Raw genomic sequence first — 26,845 nt, forward strand, 5'->3', positions numbered from 1 at the left:
AAAAAACGCTTCGTCTTGATCTGGGGCCTGGACTAAGGTACCCGTGACCAAATTTTGGGAACTCTCGGTCCGCTCGTCTGGTCCCCAGGTCGCACACAGACAGACAGACAAACACACAAACAAACTCTTTATTTTATTTATATTAGATAAGATATACTATGTAAAATAGTCTCGTATCATAATATGTGATGTACAACAAATGTTACATTATATATTATCCGTAGCTCCTGATATGCTGCAACATATTAAAGCCTCAGAATAGTTGAGCAAGCGAATAATCCAGAAGTTACGTAACCCTATTGCTTCATCGGAACGAAAACACAATAATTATAACTATGCTAAATTACTATAGACTACCAACTGCTCATTCAGAGAATTTAGGAAGTTCACTTTATCGCAATAGTTTTATACAAACTAGATTTAGACTACGGATAATAGTTTTATACAAACTAGATAATCAATTATTATTATTATTATTATTATTATTATTATTATTATTATTATTATTATTATTATTATTATATTTGCGGTACAACCAAATACAACGACATTAACTATTAGTTCTAATTAACCGAATTGAGCTGAAAATTAAATCTTGATCTTTAAAGATTAACTATTAATTTTATGCGTTCTGTACCTTTCTGAAGGAATAAAAGCTGTAATTGGTTTCAAGGCTGTTTCTGAGTGAATACTTTCTTCAAAATAATATTAAAAATTATAGAAAGATTTTCGAGACATTCGAGTCGAGTCGAGATTTTTAAGAGCCGTCTCGACTCGACTCGTTTCTCGACTCGAAAATTCGAGTCGAGAAATACGTTTGTCTCGACTCGTCTCGAATTTTACAAAGTGTGTCTCGACTCGAATCTCGACTCGAATTCGAGTCGAGTCGAGTCGAGATTCGAGACATGTCTCGACTCGAACGCATCCCTAACGCCGTGCAATAAGGCCACCCAATATACACCTTGTTATCCCATAATCGTGTCAGGTAAAGACACCACCTCTCTCTCCTATACTAAAATTAACTAACAACATGAGCGAAATTCTGATTTCATACTACTAATGTGTTAGCTTCGATAAAATGATATAACAACACTGAGAACAAACAAGATTCATAAGTTGATGAAGGGAGAACTTTGTCTTGTAACTTTTGTCATATTTGTAACTTTTCAATAGGATAAAGTTTGGACATTTAATATAGAGTATTTCAGATAGAAACTTAGCAGTAAAATATCACTCTCCAATTTTCTCTTTCTCTCTTTCTTTTTCTTTCTTTCTTTCTTTCTTTTTTTGGTCAGTTTGGATAAGTAGTCTGAAATGGAGGATAGGACCAACGCTATCTACTGAGTATATTAGAATGTATTTTGGATCAGAATGTCCAATGAACACTACCAAATTTGCAATAGAACCACGCGGAAACAAAGCATGTGTGTTAAAGTATTCACATGACCCTATATGTGTCTCGGGAATATACAGTTCTACTGGAAATTGAGTATGCTATCCATTATAAAAGTGACATAATGAATGTTTAAAGCATCATCTATATATTCGAATAGTTCTGAAAAATATGTAAAAAGAAACGTTATTTCTGTATTACTCTTGATTTCTTGAAACGGAACTTTATAATGTTAGGTTCTTACTACGGTTGAATTTCACAATTCTATCCGTTCTCCCTTTTCGTTTTCTTCTTCTCTCCTCTCTTTTTTCTTTCTTTCTTTCTCTCTCTCTCTCTCTCTCTCTCTGCCTCAGTTTTGAATCTGTGTGTAATAGACATTCGTTGATTTCAATATTTCATTGTGTGTGTTTCAGTTTCTCCCTACATCAACCTACGAATCTTGATTCGTCTCGGTTTTGTTATTTCATTTTATCGAAGCTAATACATGTGTAGTTTGAAATTAGAATTGCGCTCATGTTAGCTAATTTTAGTATGGGAAAGAAGAAAGGAGGAGAGAGAGGGGGTTTCTTTACCTGACACGATTATGGGATAAGAAGGTGTATATTGGGTGGCTTAACTGCACGGAATTAGCTGTCGGAATTTTTTTGATGCGGAGTATACCATAATCAATTACATACCTAGGTAGAATCATTTATCTTGGCTACTTTGGTTTACGCACTGTACCTATTTCAATTTGCTTGTCATATTTTAATGTATTTTTTGTATTATTTTTCAACTTTACACGAATCCAAAATTATTATGCAACGAGATCTTTCTTCCAATAAGTAACGTTTATTATCACTGTACACATTATGGTAATAGAGATTACCACTAGAATGCACAGTATTCTGAAATATACAAAATTTACATTAAATGTTTTCCTGTACATTATTTCAAGTATTTTGAAAGGAAAATTTTTAAATCTAAGAGTAATATTAGCAAATTAAACTACCATAGCTGATGAACATACAGGAAGGATATAAGTTGTCATTACTTTAGTTGATCCGGTAAAATTACTGTACCATTTTTGCTAGAAAGTAACATCAGTAGTTCGACTTGCTTAAATTCTTGTGTAGGTGTATGGAGTAAAGTAAACATGTTCTTGAAAATACATATCTTTATATCTGACATACTTCAGGGCTCAGGACTCATAGTATTTGTACATTTATTTCAGTAAGGATACTTTCGGGCCCACAATCATGCTGAAGTATTGAACGTCGATATAGTTTTAACAAGGAAAGCAAAGATATGTCACTGTAGATATAAAATGCAAATTATTTCAACATAGTTATATGTGTTGACGCCATTCTGTGCAAACGAAATAAATATCCTACTGTACTGCACAGCGTATTTTCTCATTCTAGTAACTGTGAGGATTAAAATGAACTTCAGGCTCTCTCGTTGTTAAACGGTTAGCCTACGCGCCCTTGACATGGGAGGCCCGTGTTCGATTCCGGTGGGAGCTCGTGTGCTTTGGGTCCTACGTTAAATTATAGTTTTATGTTTCATATTGCCTCGCTGCAAAAAACAGAGCTAAAATTTAAAAAAAAAATCTAAACATTCTCCTTATTTAATTCAATAGAGTACAAAATTAAATTCAAGCATTGACTCTTTATTTAATTGAATATTCTTGCGGTTCATTCGATACCGGACTATAGAATGAGCCTTACCATAGAAGGGTGGATTATAGAATGTGCCGAAGTATAGAACGCCCGATTTTGGAATGTGCCGAAGTATAGAATGATGGATTATACAATGTGCCGAAGTATAAAATGCCGGATTATAGAATGTGACGAACCATTGAATGACGGATTATAGAATGTGTCGAGTTACTGAATGCCGAATTATACAATGTGCCGAACTATAGAATGTCATATTATAGAGGGCCGAACCATCGAATGACAGATTATAGAATGTGTCGAGCCAATGAATGTCGAATTATAGAATGTGCCGAACGATAGAATGTTACATTATAGAATGTGCCGAACCATCGAATGACGGATTATAGAATGTGACGCGCCACTGAATGTCGAATTATACAATGTGCCGAACGATAGAATGTCACATTATAGAGGGCCGAGCAATAGAATGATGAATTATAGAATGTGTCGAGCCAATGAATGCCGAATTATACAGTGTGCCTAACGATAGAATGTTACATTATAGAATGTGCCGAACCATACAATGTCAGATTAAAGAGCACATACTGCACTTCCAATGTCTAGGAAAACTCTCTATTCTGTAAAAAATGTTCAAAATTATTAGTGTTAACGGGATAAACATGTCTAAACATAAGGCATAAAGTGTGAAAGTTCACAGATCTCATTAAGGTGAATAAAGTGATATGGGTGAGTGGAAGCCCGTTGGGCCGTTTTTGAGATTTTTCTAAATCCTATAAGTTGTTGCTATACGACAGCGGCGCCATATATTAAGATAAAATTGATACTGAATAATGCAATATCCAAGCGTCTCTACGTAACACGACGGTAGTGTACTCACAGCATGGTTAATGTATGACAGCTCTGAATTATGTTTAACTCTTACACTTTAATTTTTGTTTATCGTTATGCACATGTCTTTACCTGTTTAGCGTTATATACCTGAACAAACTGACGTGTTTGAAGTAATATGTTCATCTTAAGATGAAAGTGTTTCTAATCCTTAATTTTGAACTTCCCCTTTCAATCTTTCAGATTATTCACAGAGGCTACAAATAAATCATTGCAAATGCGGACGGAATTTAATAAGCCAACAATCCTTAATGATGCCAAAAATTTCGATGCAATCGTACGAGGAATGGTTACTCAACACACGCAAAGATGTGATAACTTTTTCGCAGAAGACGTAAGTAGATTGAAGTAATTGCGCATGGTAATCTGTGAGAAAACTGGCAGAAGATCATCACATTCATTAGGAAATAGACGTATCTGAGTTAAGATATTTTGTATCGTATTCACCATATAGTCCTGGATATTTATACAATGAATTGAAAAAATAGGGGAGAGATGAAACATGTTGCAATTGTCTTATTTTCATGTCCTAGTTAACATACACTCTAAATACAGTACCCACTATTTCAGAGGTACAAAACGGCCGTTTTGTACCCACTAATTTAGCAGGTACATTGTACCCAAGAGTTAGCAGGTACAATGTACCTGTGATTTCTTAGGTACAAATAATTTCATGGGTACAAAAGCTCATAATTTCATGGGTACAAAACCTAATGTTATGGGTACATATATAGTCGGAAATAATATTAAGTATAAGTTAGAGCTATAATTTCATATATCTCCAACCTATACTTAATATTGTTTCTGACTATACATATTATATGAAGCCGCGGTGACTCAGTGGTAGAGCGTTCACCTCTGGTGCATGGGGTCCCTGGTTCAACCCTAGCTCTTGCCAAGTGAACTTTGTGGTGGACAAATACCGTGTGCATGGGTTTCCTCGGGGATTTCCCGTTTCCTCGCACTTTCTTTATTCCAACATTTCATTCATTTCTCATCATCGCAGTCTTCTTTAGCCTAACCGGCATAACCGAGGAACGTAAAACTCAAAGATTTCATTTAATTTTACCTGTGTCATTGAGAAACACAAGGTGACTCAGTCAATACCAGTACATATCTAGATTACAACACTTAACAACATTTGCTATTATAGCTTGTAATCTAAGCATTTCCCAGTCAACATTAAAAGTCACAACCATTCTGATTAACGTAAATGTGGTAAAAATGTGACAGTCATGTATAGAACTTAGGTGGGCTCGGGAAAACTTTCTGGTGAGATAACGTGTTGTCCATTACACAAGTAGAAATATTGGTTTAATTTATTTTTAAAAACTCTTAAATGGAAACAGGGATCATCTGACGCATCATCTTAAGACGAGATTTCAATATAAATTCAAAGGCGAAGTAAGTTTCTCAGTATTTGTACCCTGTTACTTTTCAGCAATGACTTTATAAATGATACTAAAATTAAGAACAACATGCAATTGGTTACATAAACGGTAATAATGAAACAGTCACTTTTACAATGAACTTCTCACGAAATACTAGAACAAAATGAGATGGGCTCCTTTTTCCATCTAAGATTAGTTTTAGACAAATCTAACATGGCTGCCTCCAAAATAGCTTACAGAACACACTGCTAGAAATTTCCCGCATCCACGTAAACCCATTTACAGTTATACCTCTTTTACTTCAGAGTATACAGTAATCAGGGTGGCTCTAACTTTGACTTGCCTTGCACCGTATCATATATGAATATGCCTTGTACTTTGAACATTAGTAACGATAATTGTCATACCTCTAATGATAATAATTGATGTTAAGGGCTACACTCATTCCGACATCAATGTACTGTGTAATCATATTTTAAATAATACCTACACCATAATTAAACACAGAGATTGGAAGCCATGCTTCGCGCAATAGTGTACAAAAGGATAACTTTAAAAAAAAAACTTTCAAATAGATCAACCCTATATTTCTCCTTATTTTAAACACAGATATTTATTTGATTTGAAATACTTGAATACATTTTATATTAATTTTAAAAGTACGGCCATTCGTCCTACGCGCCCTCTGATTGAAAAAAATGGAGAATTTGTCCTTCCAGAAGAATGTGGACTTCCCATAAGAGTGAATATGGGTGTGATCTTATCCATGAAACATTACCTTTGGAAAGCTTTTTTTTTTTTTTTTTTTTTTTTAAGATTGGATGCCATACAGAACTCAGTCTTCCTTTCTTCTTAGTGATGCTTTCTATGCTGCCACAAATATGCGAAGTCCTCTTAACTGTGGGCAAATATTGTAGGACCTTTCGGACATTCAGCCTCCCCTGAAGGATCACATTAAGTTACAAGTTTTCTTATTAAAATAATGAAAATACATAAAAATACCATCGATGATATTTTCCATATCAAAGCTTTGCTTTTATGAACCCGAATAAAACAACATAATAGCTGAGCAATGCAAATACCTTTCATTAAAATCTAAGCTTTTAGTTTTTAATAATAAGTTTTCTTTGCTCAGCTATTATTTTAGTTTACGTGGGGCAAAATGTCACATATTCTTCTTCAAGCTGTGCAATGGGAATGAAGAAAAATACTTCAGTTTGCGCGTGTGGACTCACACCGAATAAAGTATAACAAATTGAATAAAGCAAATCTTGAAGCTAAGCGAAAAATTTCAAGAACAACCTCGGACCAAAAAGGTTTATTGGGGGAGGGGGGGCGCTGATAATGCAAATGTGATGTTTTAACAGATTATTGTTCACAATTGTTCTCTGCTACATTATATAATCTTATTAAATAACAAATAAACATCATTATTTTAAAATGAAGTGCTAAAATACGTGATATACAGGAACATAATTCGAGTGAAACAAAGTTAAGTTTATTGCTATTGTTTAATTGCTATTCTTACAATTGTTTTCGTTATAATTTATAGTATTTTATATGGTGTCTACAGTACGCTGCGTCTGATGTTTCATTGTCACGTGTCAAAATACAGGAACAATCCAAACCAAGTTGGGTATAATAAATTTTTAACGTAATAAATACATAAGAGCAGCAAACAGGCCTCTTCGGTGTCTCAGCTGTTTCTCCATTTCCTGTCCACAGAAGTTTGAACTCGGCAGTATAGAACAGGGTTGGTCCTTGAGGTTTCAAAGTTTCTTGAAACGATTCCTGTAATATATATATCCAAAATGAATGAGTTCAGATATATTTAATAAAATATAAGGAATACAGTATTTACATAAAGAAATAAAATCACGAAATAACAGTGCTATGTAAAATATACAATAATTATCTTATCAAGTGTAGCTACATCAAACTTGAAAAGTTGTTTACATACTATCATTATGTAGACGACACATTAATTCTCTATAAAGACGACAAACAAATAGAGGTACTCCTTAGAATGCTAAACAATATTAATTTTTTTAAAAAAATGAGATATATTTTTTATAAATATGTTATACTTTGGTACGCTTTATAGCGATAACATGCTACAAAAACTGATAATTTTATTTGGGATACGCTTGTTCTTGTTAAAACTCTGTATTTTCGGCAGGGTTTGCCCAAGTGGGCGCAGCCCAGCCAAAAAAACTGGTGGGCTTTTTCGGGGTTTACTCACCTGCAAAACCCCACCTGGGTTTTAAGCTTCTGGTGAGTGTATTAGTCATACAACTAAGCTGATCACATTGAAAGTTTTTTTTTTTTTTAAACGAAATTTAGACCTTTAGGTATACTACAACATTCAATATATACTAATTAACTCTTTTCTAGGACCTTTGTAAAGTACTGAATGTACTGAATGAATTAAAAAAACTCAGCTTGAGATAATTACATAATTAATTGAGATAATTATCCAAATTAATGTATAAATTATACTTATATTTGAAATAAATGAAATGAAGTCTTTGAGTTTTACGTCCTAGGGTTATAGTTTGTGGGTTAAATCAGGCGGTGATGAGAAACGAATGAAATAGTGGAATGAAGAGAGTGAAACGAAACGGGACAACCCCGAGGAAACCCATGCACACAGTATTTGTCCTCCACAAAGCCCACTTGGAGAGAGCTGGGATCGAATTAGGAACCTCACGCACCAGAGGTGAACGTTCTACCACTGAGCAACCGCGGCCCGGCCCTATTTGAAGTAAAGTATGCAATTTTATATTAAAAGTTTCGATGTACACTAAATTAAGTTGCGACTGGTCCCGGGCTCAATTCCCGGTGGGGGACACTTAATCGAAAAAGTGTAAAAGCTTTTCCAGGCCAGCCATCTTGAGTGAGGTTTCCTGGGTTTTTCTCATTCACACCAGGCAAATCCTGGGATGGTACTTGACATACAGGTCACAGGCCGCTTCCTTTCTTTCCTTTTCTTGGATAGTGTGATCCCGAGAAACGTCGTCCCTCATGTTCATAGATGCCCACAGCCAAGAACTCTAAATCCTAACCTAACTTAAATAAAGTTGCATTATCGGAAATGAACCGTCTTGAAATAAGTGCTTGGGAAGTTCGCGTAATTGAATGTACAAAGCATCGGAAGTGAATACTTCAACAATAAAATTATTTATTTTACATTGGAAGATATTTAATTTCATTTAAGACATTTTTAAACATTTACTTTAAAACAAAGATATAATTCATATTGTATAAATTAATATATTTCGTATTAATATTATTAGATACTCCTGTACACTTACCCCCCTCAATCCTGTTTCTTAGATTGTACTTTTTATTGAGAAATTGGGAGTTTTTTTTAAAAAAATCTTCTAAATATTAAGCGATTGGATACAATTTCCAGGATTTCGTACTTTATTGAATGCTTAATTCATTTTGGTTACCAGGTAGCATCAAAGTAAAAGTTGAACTCCCCGCTGGTCTAGTGGCTAGCATGGGCACTTTCGGTGTAGCGGGTTCCGGGTTCAATTCGCGGCGGGAAGTCTGGAAAAATTTGAACGATTTTGGTGGTTCAGATTTCACCTTAAACTGTAGGTCTACGTCCCATACAGGCCCGCTCCTGAATAGGGACACTTAACTTCAATAACAAACCAACCAAATTTAATGTTAACCGATAGATAAAGAATAGTAATATTAAGGAGACGACGGGGACTTTAGCTTCTTATTGCAGCATCTTCAAGAAAACATCTTTCATCGTTGGGACCAAAACTACGAACAGTATGTACTATTAGCTTCATAATACTTATTTCAATATAGGCCTAAATAATATTGGATTAGATTACAAGTTCGCAATGGTCGTTTCAGAATATTTCGCCCGAGACACTTTAAAAACACGAGAGGTGAAAAGAAATATTGCGAAAATATTGGTAACACATTGAGTACGAGCAGATTTATGACCCCAGGGAATTTTTTTCAAGTCGCCTCCTGAAACCATTACTGCAAGTTTGACTGAAGTTGGTTGGGTGTATTAGGAAAGGGGATTCCATTGCCTCCCCCTCTCCTCTGCGTCGTCACTGTTCCTATTCTGAACGTGAGAGAAGCACGAAATTCAGTATCTAGAAAACAAAAATAGAAAATCTTGAAGAGATCTTTATGTAGCAGTAAGTAGAAAATTGTTGCAAATTGTGACAATGACAATCTTGAAATATAAATTACATTTTAACACTTTTACCCCACAGACATTTAGGTATTTCGAAAAAAAATAAACAATTTAAATCCGAGAAAACCCCTATGAGCCCAGGTGGAATGGTTTTTTTCGAACCCTGAATTTTGGGCCCTGATTTTAGTAGCTCTTGACTTTGGCCGGGGACGGTACTCTTAGCTGTTAAGTTTCTAAAATCCACAAAAAAACATGCCCCAGTCAGAAGTCGAACTTGCAACATTTAAGTCGGCGCCTGACGCTTCAAAGTGTACGACTACTGCGGTCTTACTACGATACAAAACTTCTTTCAGAACTGCAAAAATGGTTTCAAAGTACTTTTAAATTTTCATCTGCAACAGATGTAATCTGTTGGTGGTAGAAGGATGTCAGAAGAAAAAGAAAAAATACACAATAAAACAAAAATATAAATATTATTAAAACTGCAGCAATTCCGTAGTAAAGCGCGGCAGATCTCGGAAAGATCTATGCAACTTTAGATACGTATGGTTTAATGTATTAAATTTAGCATTTCAATCAAAATACAATAAATTGTATGTTGAGCATTTACTGACATAGTAATTAGAGCAATTTCTTCAAAAGTGTTGAGTGATTGGAAAACGAAACTGGTACATGTAATTAAGGGTATTGATACAGTAATTAACTAATTGGAAGTTTGCTAAATGTAATAAATGTATACTCATACCTTTAATTATTACTGCTCTTTAAAGATAGCAATATTTTCTCATTTTAATGGTAAGAGAACATTAACTTGATCTTCAAATATCAAAGCGAATATTTATTAAAACAGGGCATTTTGCTACTATCTATGGCTCATAAAGTATGGGATTACTTATTGAAATCACAACGCAAAAGCGAAGAAACGAAATTAATCAAATTGCGTTGTCCCAAGTCCTTTTATTCCAACGAAAATTAAAGAATTCCCTTCTGTGCCCTACTGCCATATAAGCAGATTTTACTAAAATACACGAATATTGCATAACAGGTTATTAAAAATTCCTTCCTCAATTTACTGTAATTACTGATAATGATCTTAGAAACATCCGAAACATTGATGTTGCGATTTCTAATAAATGTATTTTCGAAATAATAAAATTTGCGGGGCCGCGGTGGTTTAGTGGTAGAGCGTTCACCTCTGGTGCATGGGGTACCGGGTTCAAACCCTGCTCCCGCCAAGTGAACTTTGTGGTAGACAAACACCGTGTGCGTGGGTTTTCTGGGGGCTCTCCTGTTTCCTCCCACTATTTTCATTCCAGCATTTCATTCATTTCTCATCTTCACCGTATCCTTTAGCCTAGCCGGCATAATCGTGGGACGTAAAACTAAAAGATTTCATTCCATTTTTTTAATAAAATTTGCAAAAGATAAAAATAAGAAAAAATGGTTAAAGTGTCGTACATTACCTATGTCAAACGAGTTTTAAAACAGTCGACACTGGCCTTATTGAAGGCACCATTAGAGCATTTGCCTAGTATGACTGAGAGAAACCAGGGAAAGACTTCAGTCAGCATAGCGGTTGCTGAGCGCAATCCAGGACCTTCCCAATACGAAGCCAACGCTCTACTAACTGAGCTACGGTTACTCGGTAATATAAAACAATACTTTAATATAATTACTTCTAACTCGAATAAATAGTCAGATACATTTTCTGTTGAATTTGCAGAGTTTAAGCTCTCATTAGGAACCGGCTAAGGGTTCATTTGGTACGACACAGGTTTGTTGTTTCTCTTTTGATTTCAGTTTTTGCCTTTTTCTTCGCTGTGCCAATCTTACGAAAATATCCTTCGAAGAAGCAGAGGAGAGAATTGTTACTTTTATTTTACCAATAATACGTTAATTCATGATTATAAATCAAAATAAAAGTTACTGTGCTTTAAAGTTGAAGTAACACATTTGTATTATACTCGCGCTATTTATTTTTATTGCATCAGACAGCTATGCATTTTCCTTGTAATCGATGTCTACTTTCGAAAAAAGGTATATTTTCTTATCACTGCGTTGCATAAGGACGTTAAGGCCAAATAAAATTATTTATATCCATATGTAATTTAAATAAATAAATAAATTTATTTAAACAAAAAGCCCGTTCAAATAAAAAAATGGTTTAAACCAAAAAATATTTAAAAAAAAGAAAAAAACCTTCTTACCAACCCTGTGTAACAGACAGACACTGGTACCCCTAAAACAAAATATTTTCCACCAGTTGTATCGGGTAATATTAAATGTTATTAGCGTAAGTTATTTTGGGGTTGCTATAAACATAAATTACACACGGGTAGAATCACAGTACTTATAGACAAATTGTTGAACGGATCAGGAAAGCTTAATGAAGTGATATTTGCCTGTTTGTTTGTTTAGTTTCAGATATTGTTTTTTCTGTTTGAGTTTGTGATACTGAGCAAGGAACACTGAAATTTCGAAGCTACCGTATATTTTACTTACATATATATATACCAATTTTAAGCTAGCATCGTTCACGAAAAGAAAAGAGAACTGTTGTAGGTCCGGTTCCTACATCTTTCTTTCGATCGTTTCTACGTTATTTTTTTTTTTTTTTTTTAACTTTGTACGAACTCTTGTGGAATATCAGTTAGGGCCAGGTTATTGTAAGTCCTTTTAGTTTTCGTCGTTACTTTTCGTGATGTAAGAATATGTGGTGGGGTATGATGGAGGGAGAACCCCTCCCCCATTATATTGCGAGTGTTATTGCCGCATTTTCATAAAGTAGGCCTTTTCTGTGTGCACATTGGGAATGTTCTCTTTGCCATGTACTTGTATACGGACTTCGAGAGATCCGTAAAAGGTAGAGAGAGGGGCGCAACGTTATGATTGGTGTCTGAATAAGAAGGGGGCATTTGTGCTGTATCGAGGACCACACGAAATAGAAAAAGTACCAAAGTGTACTACTTCTTCGTTAGATTACATTACGTTACGTTAGGCTAGGCTAGGTTATGTTCAGTTACCTTCAAAACAGAGGCATGTAAACTTTTACAATTTAGCATAGAAAATTACTATGTTGGGCGTGATAAATTGTACCGAAATCATGGCGATCCGTTCTCTCATGGTTCGCCCTTTTAAAACTGAAACATGGCGTAAACTATGAGCGCTAGTTTACTGTACTTGATTTTTCATTGACCGTAATTTTATTTTTTATATTGGACTTCCGAAGAATAAATAAAATATCACGGCTTCAGTTTTTAAAATCAAGGAAGAAGAAAGGGAAAATGAAAGAGGAGAAGAGGAAAAGAAGAAAAGAAATAGGGAAGGAAAATGAAAAGAGAGAAATACGGAATGATTACGGGAAAAACGATAAAAGGTTATTTTAATTGCTGAAGAATAACCAAATTAAATGAACTACTGACAGAGAATCCAATTTGAAGTGATTTAGAGTAGACACATGTTCCCACATACAACCCAGACCTGGATCCAGGTAACTACACAAGAGTGAGTTATCCGGACCCAGCCCCGGTGATGAGAAAATTTAATTAAATTAGTTGTTAATTATTTTGTAATGCCAAAAATCCAACTAATATTTAGCATTTGTTGATCACAGTGGAGATAGCTAGCACATTTGAGCTATTCAGGAAAAAAATATATATATATCAATAGTTATTTAATTTAATAACTGTCTTTTCTTTTATAGATAAAATTCTGGACATTTGATGAGATCGTCGTTTATTTTAGTATATCGTATCAATTTGGTTTAAAAGTTAATTTAAAACTAAAGTCCGTCTCACACGGAACTGACTAAGACCTCAACCCAGGCTACAACTTAACAGTGTTCCCTAACTCAAACTTCTATGCAATTTCTTTTATCCTGAGGTGTTCTAGGGGTCTCAGACGATCCTTAAAACTAGGTAGGTTTTATCAGCAGAGCCTCTCGTGGTCGCTTCATTAAAACAGACGAAAAACGCGTTACGCACAAAGAAATCAACTGTCCTAATCGTAAATATTATTGTTTTTCTATTTCACGATATGAGTTCATCCGATGAGGATGAAATAGCCATAGCAGCGATAACTGCTCTGTTGTTGACACAAAATCCGCCCTCCCCTTCCTCCAAAAGAAACCTGAGAGAGAGAAAGAGTAAAGAGGGGCTGGTGGACCAGGGAGTGAATTCTTCGCCGCAATAATGCACAGGAAAGCACCGTAATTTCAATGGTGAATAATTAACTACTTACAGCAGATCCTCGTTCCTACAAAAAAAAAATCTACAGCATGGATTATTCAGAATTCCATACGCTATTGAAATTAGTAACTCCGAAAATTCATCAGCAAGATACGAGCATGGGGGAGTTTGTATCAGCTGAAAAATGGTCTGTAGATCCTTGGATCCACCAGATTGTAGAACTGAAAATCAAATGACTTGTCCAAATATGTAAATGAGGGCAGTTATCAGACGCGAAAAGCTAAAATAAAGAAGAAAAAATGCCCACATAACCCCTAGAGTAAACTTATACCGCGCCGGGAACCTATCTCATGCACTACACCCGGAATTCTTGTATTGTGCTAGCATTGTGGAACTGTTCCCTAAAATTTCAAGAAAGCCACATAACAGTTATAACAATTAACGCTCATTGTTTCTGTTTTTGGCGCTGGTTTACTTTTGGCGCATCACATCTGAATTTTATGTTTAGAAGTGTAGGATTACTACTTTAAACTTATTACAAGTGCTTTACGACGGATAAAATAAGCGAGTTGATATGAAAGATGCCTGTATAGAAACTATTTTCCACCGGCGGTGAATTTCTGCAGTTTACAGAAGTTGTATTTTGTTTACAAGTGGAACGCTACTAGTATGAAACCATGAAAAATGCTATTGAAACTCGTATCATTGTTAAAACCCACTCGTTTTCACTACCCTCGCTTATGCGGATACCCACCTTTGCTGACGCGCCTGTTCCCTCCAGACGCACACCCTCACAGCTTTGCTCTGCTACGACTCGGTTAGATAGCATTCGTGCTTTTTAGTGGCGACCTAGCGCAGGTTGTTTTGTGTTTTTGGGCTGTAGTTTTTATGCATGCATCCGGACGCTGTATTTATACGCAAATCGTAAAAGAATTATAATTTTACAGCAATTGCTTATGATACCCCTTGAATTTTAACTATGCCATGTGGATATTTTCATGTCGCCCAGCTTAAATCATTTAGAAAACAATAAGAAAGTAATTAGTGAAAGGATTCTAATTTTTGAACAATTATTTCGAGTGGTGCGTCAAAAGTAAACCTGCACGCTTTTTTTAACATGTTACATTTTTTAGAATACAAATTACACAGTATACTTAAATCACCTATTTTTATTCTTTTAAAGGATGTAATTACATTTGTTCACACCAGCAGCGTTTGAGCGGATACCTTCACTGCATACCTCCTCTAAGGTCTTTTATAAATATTTTTACAAATAATATAAATGTGTGATACAAAAGATCATATTTTTCGTATGATTCTAATGTTTCCCTTATCCAGGCAGCATTGTTTTGAAATTACAGCGATAAATAAAGTTGAATGTCGTCAGGCGCTACTCTTTTCTGATTGGTAGTTGTATGCAAGTCCAGATGAAAATAGAAACTGTTTCCATTTCTTCCAAGTTAGGATCCAAATAAGGACAGCAGAAAATTTCAACCTGAACTAGGGGCAAGTTAGCTCTCACACGATCGTTAAGTAAGGTCGTGAATTTTAGATCGTGAATCGCAGCCTTACTTCAGTCCCGTCTGAGAAAGGCTTAAAAGAGAATGAAAATGTGTGGCGGGGGAAAATTGACACCTGGGTACGGTATATCGAAAGTCTGCTGTCTATATTTATCTAATTTCATGTTACCACCCAAATTATTTCCGCTTTGAGCAATATAAACAATAGTAAAATAGGCTTGTTGAGTGACGCGAAAAAAAATCTAAATTACAGAGTTACACTGAACCAAAATGCAGGGAGTTCATCAAACTGTTTTCAGCTGGTCAACAAATTCCATGATTATTCTAAAAATGTTTTGTAATTCAACCATATAATACTATTTACAATGTCAGACCAAATTTTCAATGTTGTATGTCAATGTAAACAAATCTTCCCCCAAACTATGAAGTAGAAAGGTAGCCTTCTGTATTTGCACAAACCTCTTCCTACAGGACTCGGGTGTGAAAATCAATACCCGGTACCCGAAATAATCATAAGAATACTAATAATACCACATTATATAACATATATTTTTCGAAGTGCCTTCTTATTCGTAAATATTTACTTCACTATAATCAATAATCATATTTATCATTCATATTCATATGTACTCATAACTAATATGTCATCGATTTACTAGGCACCCTATACTTCATATTACTGACTGTTCGAGGCAGTCACATTCATTTAATATACTTATATTCAACTAAAATTCAATAAAATCGTAGTATTGATTAACACACGGAAACCATGTATGAACTCAAGACCATTTAACTTCAATACCTAATACATTTCCCCTCACAGCCAGGAAAATTATATGTTTACACAGTTAAGAGAGAGAAATTATCAAAGCGGATTCTTTATTTAATGCAATTTGCTTAAACTACAACAATGAACTTTCATTCTGCAGTTACGAATCAAAATAAAATTAATGTTCTGACTTGAAACACAAGTTTATATGACTGAAATACTATTTAAGGAAATAAGTGAAGTTTATTAACGTTAATGTTTCACTTGTTTGATTAGATAGAACGTCAAGATCTTCCGTAATGTTGTATCAAGGATCAATATAGCCACCAAATGGTTTATCTAAGCCAGGAACGGTATAGAATGTTAAATAATAACTAATTTACCACGCATGTCGACGAACCTATTTCGCTAATGAAGTACGAAATTTGGTCACAACGGCGCTGTACTCGCATGTGAATTCTCCTTGTACTCAGTCTATTAATTCGCTGCTAAAATTATTGAAATGCCTTGACATTCATGTCAACGAACTATAATGGAAAATTTGGTAATGAACAACACACTGTCCAGTTATGCACACTCATATCCCATACTCATCAACATACTACAATTAACTACCATTCACATCACTACACAATTACACCTACTAATACATATAACTCGATACATACTACTCAAAATTAAATGCACACCAAAACCACAAATAAATCATCACTAAACCAGCTCTGAATTCAAAGAATAAACTGATCTAGGACCTGGTGGCTCTACTTATAATTACTACATTTTTACCAAAACAAAACAGATTGTTTGGAGATCCCCTTCCTGAAGGAAGTCTCCCAAAAACTGGTAATTCAACCCATTTTTTGGTGGGAAACGGTATTCATTCCAGAAATCTGAGCGGGAGCCCCTATCTAAATTTACTCAAACATAATCACTGAAATTACCCTAACAACATAAAATACTAGAGATACCGTCAACTTAATGTTTGACGAAGGTCTATAACAGTTTGACTTACGACCATAGAATCCGATGCCAAAATACGCAAGCAACCTCTTCGTCTGTGCTCTTCATTACCCATAATCCCCAAATAAAATTGTATCAATCAAAGCAAGGAACTTGGTGTTGAGAAAATAAACCGAATAAATATTTACTAAAATTCTAAATATAACTGAATTTTAACATAATTAAAGTATATCAAAATAAGTGGAAGGGGATTTAAAATATTCTTTTAAATTCAGATTAGTGTTTAAAGCCAAAAACTTTACCCAATGGCGGATATATAATTTCAACTAGGAGTGAAACGGTACTACCCATAATTCTTTGTAATAAATGGGTTTGCTTCTAAAACAATCATATACTAATGTAAAATAAAAGTAATTTTCCCTCAAAATATAATTTCTACCGATTTGTAGTTTAAATAAATACTAATTTGGAGAATAATAATAATCAAATAACTAAAATATACCGACCGAAAAGTATAAAAAAAATTACAGGTAAAAAGTGCGTTCTCTCCCAACAAAAATTCTGCACTATCAATGCTGTGACAGTATGTCATAACTATTTGCTTATAAACACGGCGTCCGGATGTATACTACAGTGCAAAAAATCAAACCAACCTATGCTAAGTAGCTGCTAAAATGTAGGAATCCTATCTTACTGAGTCAGGGCAAGGCGAAGGTATTGAGCCCGTGCGGGGTGCATCGATGGAAGCAGGCGTGTCAGTGATGATGGGTATGCGAGTGAGTAATGAAAACAGGTGGTTACTAGTTTCAATAGCACCACTTCATATTAGTAATCATTTAGTTTCAATAGCTCCACTTAAAAAAAACATTATATTGTGGCTTTCATACAATTTCAAGAACTGACGTTCGTTATTTTCGCATAATTCTATAAAATGCAAACACGATATGTTACAACCTTGACATACACACGTTATTTCCACACTGCCCTTTCCGACACTAAATCATAAGTGTGCTTCTCTGCCAAATAGTCCCTTTCGCCTTCACATACAGTGTCACTTACATCAAACACAACCTAAGCAATCACTTTCTTAACTTCAACTATTCCCCTCGCCTCACTTTCACTCACTCTTCTTCACAAACCAAAATAAATGATTCAATTCACAGGGTAAATTAAAAAGAAATGGTCCGGCGATACAACACTTACTCCTCTCACACCTTCACTTATTTGCTCTTCAATCTACCTTCTATTCAATTCTCGAAGTCCTTGCACAAGTACAAGGTACAGGGATTTAGTAAACGTTCCCTTGAACATAAGCACCAGAAGCCATATACACAATCTATGCAAACAAATGAAATACAAGGTGTACGTAAGCATGTGTGTGAAACCCAATTTGTAATACTTACCCTTGCACTCTGTATTCCATAAATGATTCTTGATTTTTCTACGTATGTGAATGAACCACGGAAAAGTCGCAATACTATTCAGAAAAGTCACGAAAATTAGCATGTACTGCATGTTAAAAAAAAGAAAGAAAAGAAAAAGATTTACATTTCGCAATCGGCTTAAGAATCGAATTGTTAATCGGCTTAAATTACTGTTTAACTATGAAATAATATAGTATACATTTTAGACAAGTTAATTCATTTACAATATCCAAATACAACTATAAATACAGAATATTCCATTTACTCTTATATATGAACCGTTTGATTGATTACTCGAATCTTCCCGATCTTCATTGAAATAATGTACACACAACACATCAACCGATAACACACAATATGGCGTATATTCATGTTGGTATCATGTACCTTCTACTATTGTCATAGGTACATTCTTCGGTACGAATTTACTGTACCCATAAATCTTCCATGCACCCACTAATTCATGGGTAAGGGGATGAGATGCGGTGTGTACCCACTAAAGTCTTCGGTACATTGAATTTTCATAGGTACATCAGCGAAGTACCTTCTATTTCATGGGTACTTGTGCAAAATCATGGGTATTGTTTTTAGAGTGTAGGGGAAGGCGTTGTACCTGTAAACACTTTTAAAATTTTCAAAATTTTGGTGCTAATATTCAGCACTTTTCCCCCAATTTTTATCGTATATTTGAAATGACATCTCTTTGCTACCAGATAGAATGATTTTTAAAGGTGTTACAAAATTACAGTAGCTTTTATAGGATATAATAAGAACATATCCGTTTTGTTCACAGTTACATTATGGTCATGTACTATTGAACAGACCATCTTGTACCTTTGAATAAAGTGATACTTATAACGTTTCCGTGGCAATAAAATGAAAAGAAGCCACAAATTTTACTAGTTATAAATTGCAATTAAAGGTTTAGCTATAAAAAAGTTCCCCAGAATTGAAATTTTATTAATTAAATTAAAAATTGAAGAGAAGTTCTAACATAAACTTGTGAACAATAATGTTGAGCATATACAACATAACCTTATATGTTATACAATAATCGAATATTTAGAAACTACTTAAAATCATGATTAATAACTTTATATCCTAACCTAACCTATATAAAATATATCAATTGTTTTAACTAGTTACATTGTGTAGCTTTAAACAGTATTATTTATCGTTCAAAGGTACACGATGCATTAATGTTCATAGGTACAAGAGGGTCACCATTACGAAAAAAAGTTCTCCACTAGCTTAAATATTGAACAGAAGTTAAAACTAAAAATATTACTATATTCAGCAATGATTCCACCCCAAGTTTAGACAAATAAATATCACAAGTCGCGAAAACCGAAGAGCAAACAGCTCAAAAGGTAACTACAAAAAATCTTCGTTTTGAGGCTGAAAAAATTAAAAGGATCATTACTCGACACATTACTCGTTGCTCAACAACAGCCAAACGCATTTGTAGTGCTTTTTTTTATTTACTCTTTCAAACGAATTTTAATCACTGCACCTAGATAGCTCTGAATTCGAGAAAAGCACAAGCGTTCAAAGTTACATTGTTTCAAAGGTACAACGCCTTCCCCTACTGAAAGTCCCAGAAGCTCCAGCTTGTGCAATCGGAGTTATGACATCCTCAATAAAAATTTATAGGCCGCTGTAAGAATTTATAGGCCAATATTTAAATACCGTACCTATAAACTCTCACAGAATTAACGTAGTAAGGTCATGTTTGCACCAAATTACAAGGAAATAATTTCAAAATGTTTATGTAGCAATTCGATGAAATCTTACATATATATAACATTTCTTCTGTGTTGTATTAATCAAAAGTGAAAAATTGTCATTTTTCAATCGTCTTTAAAGTTTTGCTATTAAAAAGAAACTACGTCGTTATACAACAAAATGAGACTATTTTTCCCTTAGTCATGTAATACATTCTCAGAACTGTAACACGGTACCAATATGGTTTCTTTGCCATTAATAATAAGGGTTATATGAATTTATTTACAGTAAGATGTGATTATTCACTAGCAGACACATTATGTAAAACAATTTTCTTAGAATTTCCCAAGCAGATATTTTTAGATCATACCTCAAGATTTTTCAGTACATATGAATATTCTCCAGGGATAGTAAATCATATTTTTAGTTCGTCACTGGAGTGTTCCTTAAACTATTGGCCGCGTCTCATCGAATATCTTAAACAACAGGAAAAAGTATTCAGTAAATTCGAGTTAAAAGCTGTACAGTTAAGAGTTTTGAGAGACTGTTATTTTAACTGGAACAAGATCTTGAGACTAACACTTGGGATTTCCCAATTCGTTGTGTGTATTTACTAGACTAACAGAAAATTTGTGCATTCTAAATGTCCACAATATTTTTTGTTATTTTGAATTTTATCTTAGAACTTCTGCGTTAGCGGATTCCATACACTTATGTTATACTTGAGAGCAATTGGATTTATCATAGGTGGAAGTAGACTTAGAGATTTATGGTCCATTATGTACGTCCCAAACAGCATTGACAAAATGCTAACTGGTCATTCATTTGCTCGCTCATTATGAGCTCATTTACCCACTAAGCTCGGCCTTGGAGTTCATTTCATGCAGAATCTGGAAATTGACCAAATTACATCTCAAAACCTCCAATCATTACACATACCCACATTAAACAACGTTCGTTGAAAATTTCCGCGACATTCGCACAATAATGACAACAATGGAAAGACTACAGACTTTTATAAAGGAACCACTATCGAGCAATCGGACTGCCAAATCGTGGTGCATAGTATGAACAGGTTAGCAGCATGAGGCTGTTTGTACGTGCGTAACGCACTGGAGATTGGGGATTGCATCTAGAAATGGTGAAAAATATTATTCTTTTTTTCACGCAGTTGCGAATGCAAAATGTGCACATTTATACCTACAACAGATGTCAACACTAGAAGAAAGACTGACACCAGAAAAGTTACAAAAATTTGTCGCAGTTTGCAAATTAGCCGTGCCAACAAAGTGCGGGCCCGTAATTGGAGTGACATGACGATAGAACAAGTATTGATAAGTTCGTTCAAATAGTATGCCAGTCTGACCCTTGGACGTGTTATTACAAATAGCGCCCTGAATCGATAGATGCAGAGGATGTATGCATGTTCAGAGCTCATTCAGCAGTTTGAGGAATTTTGTGGTATGGAACTAACCTCCTCTGAACAGACATTCTGCTTAGAAACTCACAAGTACGCGAGTATAACGATTGTTTAAAAGTGATGGCGTGCTTTTCGTCTCAATCTCAGCTCACGAATAGTTCTGACCTCATATCTTTATCAAGTGGTGTTACAGCCCGTGAGGCTATTAATTGTGACGATGCAGCTAATGTCGGAAAAGCTGTATTGGGACTAATTTAATAATATTTTAACTAAGTTCATTTACATCGAAATGACCAAGTGCGGGTATTAGCACATATGACTAACACTGTCAAGATCAACGATAACGTGACTACTCCTATAAACATTATGAACTTATTCGTTAGAGTAAGATGTGTTGCGAAAACTGATGAGGACCTCCAGAAATGTTTAAACCATGAACTAACAACTCAGCTCTTATCTCTGATGATAGCTACTTGTGAAAAACACCGAAATCCGTATTATATGATGTAACAGATAATTGTATCGAAAGTGATAAATATCTATGTCATCCTCAAGATTATACCTATGTTGTAGATGGTGGATGTTTATTGCGAAGAGTTACTTGGGCACAATGCTTGACTTATAAAAAATTAATGTACTGTACTCCACGTATGCGAGGAATCATTTTGGTAATATCGGCTTTGTCGTTTTTGATGATTATCCCATGCCCAGCACAAAAAGTGAAGAGCACAGGCGTCGTCAAGCAAAATCTTAGTCACTTGATACCCACTTCACAGAAAACATAATGTGCACGGTAGACCAAGAGAAGTTTCTGAGCAATTCTGGAAATAAGGAAATATTTATTGCTGGTTTATTAAATCATCTTGAGTTTGGGGATATTTTGACGCCCAAACACAGACTGGTGCTGATTCGTTGATAGTTAGGACAGCACTGGAAATGGCAGAAGAGAAAGCAACTGTGGTGGTTGTCACAGATATCGATTTATTCGTACTTCTAATTACACTTGCTCCCAATACTATGGCCATTTAAATTCGAACGTCATCTGTGGGAAAATGACATTCACGGGCTTATCATATTAACTCTCTCCCAGAAGCACCTGGAAATTTGTTAAGAGATGCTATTTCTGCATGCTGTTTCCGGATGTTACACCATGTCATATTTGTTTGGCCAAGGGAAGAAAAGAGAATGCCGGTTTCTTCTACGACAAATTACTTCAATATTCAATAATCCCAATGCAAATGCTCAAGAGACAACAGAAACAGGCGAGCAATTTCTATTGGCCTTGTATCGTGCCCCTAAAGCAAAAACGTCTTTGAATACTCTTCGATATTTGCATTTCCTAATAGCAGTGGCAACATGTCCCATCACTTCTGAGATGGAACTTGCTCGACTTCCCCCAACATCTGCGGCAGCAAGAGAGCATTCAAAACATGTTTATCTTCATGTGCAATAGTGGAAGAGCAGCGACTTGTTATACATTTCGTGGAGATGGGTCTTCAAAAATGGTTTTCTGCAGCAGTAGTAATGGGGTCAAGTGAGGACACTTTTGGCCCCGGGTCCCTACCTCAGGACCCATGCGCCAGGCGCCCACCTTAGCATCCCCCAAAGGGCCAGTAGTAATGGGGTGACCCTTTCTCACTCTTGGTTGTCGAATGTAGGGGCCCCATGCCCCATAGTGTTAGTGCAAATGAGTCAGAGATGCTTTGGCTCAGGATTGCGCAACCTACTGAAATTTTGTATACGCTTACTCAGGGACCAGGGACCAAGGAATGCATAGGACTAGCCAGGATACATAAGATTACCTTGGTTATATCCAAGTGACCCTATCTCACTCTTGGCTATCTAATGTAGGGGCTCCATAGTGTTAGTGTGAATGAGTTAGCGATGCTTTGGCCCGGGATTGCGTATCTTAATGAAATTTTGCTTATGCTTACTCAGGGACCATGGATCAGGGAATGCATAGGATCACTCAGGATATATAAGATCACCTTGATTCACATAAGGAGGGCGGGGGGCTATAGGTCCTCGTTCCCTTTGATGACTATAAAAATATCAATTTTGGAAGATTTTTTAACTTATTCTATTACCTTTGATGATTTTGAATTTCCTTAAACTAGCACTAAGAATCGAACTCGAGACCGTGTTCCGACGATTGCAATGTCTATAACGTAGTAATCAAGATATAATTACCACATGTAAGGTATCCATGTTCATCCCTGTGGTCATGGGCGGCGATTAGGGGGCGCAAGAGGGGGCAGTTGCCCCCCCCCCACTTTTTGAAGTGAGGCCCTAATTTATATAGTTTCATTTGGAAATGTAAACAGGGTGTCCACACAATTAAAAAAAATATCTCTGACTTTTCCCTGATTTTCCATGACGAAAATTCCAGATTTCCCTGACCCTTAATAACTTAAAAATATAGAAAAAAGAAAGAATCCCTCCATACTCCCCATAATAGTTGGCCTTGTTTTCTTCCGCTTCTGTTTCTTTCTTTTTTTTAAATTTTCTTTCCAAAGGTATGTAAATTTACAAACGTGCATTAAGCCGATATTGATTAGGCCTACATATTTAAATATTACACATATTTAAATGTAAAGTTACAAACGAAAGTGTTCAGTATACAGAGTACTTAAGATATGAAAAAAATACACATTATATGCTTACACATTATAATACCAATTACACAGCATTATAATATTGCCTATAGTAATAAACAGTTCATACATGATTTTACTGATTATTTAAAAAAAAACACAGACACATTATGTAATACATACTTTTGCTGGTGCAGTTGTTAAATGCAACCCATTTAGAATTTTTTTTTCCATCCTTTCTCGCATTGTTTTCTTCTCATTGATCTGAATATCCTTCTTGTTGTCTCCGCAGTTTAATTTTCTTCTTTTCTTTCTCCAGCTCCTTTAGTTGTTGCTGAATCTTTCGTTTCTTTCTCCTCTTCTCGTCTCCAGCATTTATTTCTCTTTTCTTTTCCAAATACACCTGATATTGCCTCTTTGAACTTCTCACTGAATTTATCATACCTCAGAATCATATATGATCCGTTGACCCACCAGAGATTCTTCTTGTAAGTTGTCAACAATGAGAATTTTATTTATTGTGAAACCACTTTCAAAAAATGCGTTTCCGTGAAAGAAGATAAAACACAATTTCATAACTGACCATAAGTCAACGAAGTTCTTCATATTTCCTAAGACTAAGTAAAAAAAAAAAAATCATCAAGTTCAATACCATCTCTGTGATTGGCCAGGAATTTATTCGAGTGTTCCTTAAATTCTTCAGTCCGAGCTTTCAATGCGAGCTGGAGATACTATTTTCTTCACATTCTCAGCCACTTGTCCAGATATCCTCTTGGCACTATGCAATTCTTCTAGGACAGCGTCTACCCTTTTGAACAAATATGTCAGGATACAGTTAGATGTGTTTCTCACAGAAAATTAGTTTCAACAACTATATCAGAGAACACCGACTCTCTCAATATCATCATTGAGAACAATACATTTTGCATCCAGTAACAGTAAGGAAATCAACCCTATTTCATAAATTCAGTAATTGAACAATGGACCTAAATAGATTTTTCCCTGACTTTCCTTACCAATCTGCCATTTCCCTCACTTCACCTGATACATTTTTAGTTCACTGACCTGACTTTCACTTATTTTCCAGAATGTGGACACCCTGGTAAAGGTTTTGTATGTACTACTGTTTCATAGAAAAAAATGGTGCCATATGATATTTGCCGTTGCGTGATACGTATTGGTTATTTGTCTTCCCGTGGAGTTAAGAAAGCTACAGGAATTGCGTTTTAATTGCAATCCAAAGCATTTAACATTGCAATTGCATATTTCTTTAAATATCATAGCATATGTTTGCAGTACTTACCGTATTTCATTTTCTAAGAGTAAAAACATTCATTTAATGGCATGTGTGAAATTAAAAGTATAAGTTGTTCATTAATTCCCAGTTTCAATATAAGTTCTGCAAAACAAGCGTCATTATTCATTACTATGATTAATATTATCCCTTCTATTTATTAGTTTTGAAAATTTATTAAACAATCTGATCTCACAATTTTCCAGACAGAATTTTAAGATGTTCATGAGCAAGAACTCAAATCTCTTCTTACACTTTCGTTGTTATAGAGTATAAAGGACTAGTACCTACCAGTATTGCTCTTATGTATTTACTTAATAAAATAGAAATACGATATACGGTATTTTAAGTGAAAAAAGATAGTATGCTATTAGTTATACAACCTTTCATCAAACAGTGTTAGAAGCAACCAGGAAATCTAACATTGATATACTTAGGTACAATTGTTCACATCATCTCTTGCCCCCCCCCCACTTTTAACGTCCAACCGCCGCCACTGCCTGTGGTATATTTTAAGGAACGAAAAGAATCACGAAGTATATATACTATTATATGAAATTTAAGGGAGTGATCTTAAGTACGCCTCCAAATAATCATATAACGTAATAAGCCCCACATCATAGGAGAGATCAATAACCTCTAAAATCTATTATTAATACTCATCAAAGGAAACAAGAAGACTCACAAATTTAAGAAGTGAACCATTGTACTCAATTATATAGCGAAAAAGTATCATCAAAATTAATGGAATAAGTTTTTAAAAACTTCCAAAATTGATATTTTTATACTCATCAAAGGGAACGAGGTCCTATAGCCCCCCGCCCTCCTCATATGAATCAAGGTGATCTTATGTATCTTGAGTGATTCTATGCATTCCCTGGTCCCTGGTCCCTTAGTAAGAATAAGCAAAATTTCAATAGGTGACGCAATCCCGGGCCAAAGCATCCCTGACTTATACGCACTAACACTATGGGGCATGGGGCCCCTACATTGTATAACCCAGAATGAGATAGGGTCACTGGGATAACCAAGGTAATCTTATGTACTCTGGGTGGTCCTATGCATTCCCTGTTCCCTGGGTAAGCATAAGCAAAATTTCAATAGGTGACGCAATCCCGGGCCAAAGCATCCATGCGTCATTCGCATTAACACTATGGGGCACCTACATTGGATAACCAAAAGTGAGATAGGGTCAGTTGGATAACCAAGGTAAACTTATGTACCCTGGGTGGTCCTATGCATTCCCTGGTCCCTGAGTAATCGTACGCAAAATTTCAGTAGGTGACGCAATCCCGGGCCAAAACATCCCTGACTAGTTCGCACTAACACTATGGGGCATGGAGCCCTACATTGGTTAACCAAAAGTGAGATAGGGTCACCCCATTACTACTGCAGCTTGTTTTAACTCAAGAACCCTTTGCTCCCGACTTCATCTTAAAGTTAATATT

General features: G+C 35.3%; 1 protein-coding gene across 1 annotated transcript in view; it reads left to right on the plus strand.

Annotated features, from left to right (window-relative positions):
- The window catches only part of LOC145679613 (immunomodulatory peroxidase-like), a 139,917-nt gene that overhangs the window by 95,806 nt on the left and 17,266 nt on the right, over positions 1-26,845 (plus strand). Inside the window, exon 10 of the mRNA XM_081750189.1 lies at positions 4,126-4,276. Within this exon, the coding sequence (XP_081606315.1) occupies positions 4,126-4,276 (151 nt within the window). The remainder of the gene's footprint in view (positions 1-4,125; positions 4,277-26,845) is intronic.

This window comes from Thermobia domestica, chromosome 2 (assembly GCF_964235325.1).
Source record: "Thermobia domestica chromosome 2, izTheDome1.hap1.1, whole genome shotgun sequence".
Taxonomy (NCBI): domain Eukaryota; kingdom Metazoa; phylum Arthropoda; class Insecta; order Zygentoma; family Lepismatidae; genus Thermobia; species Thermobia domestica.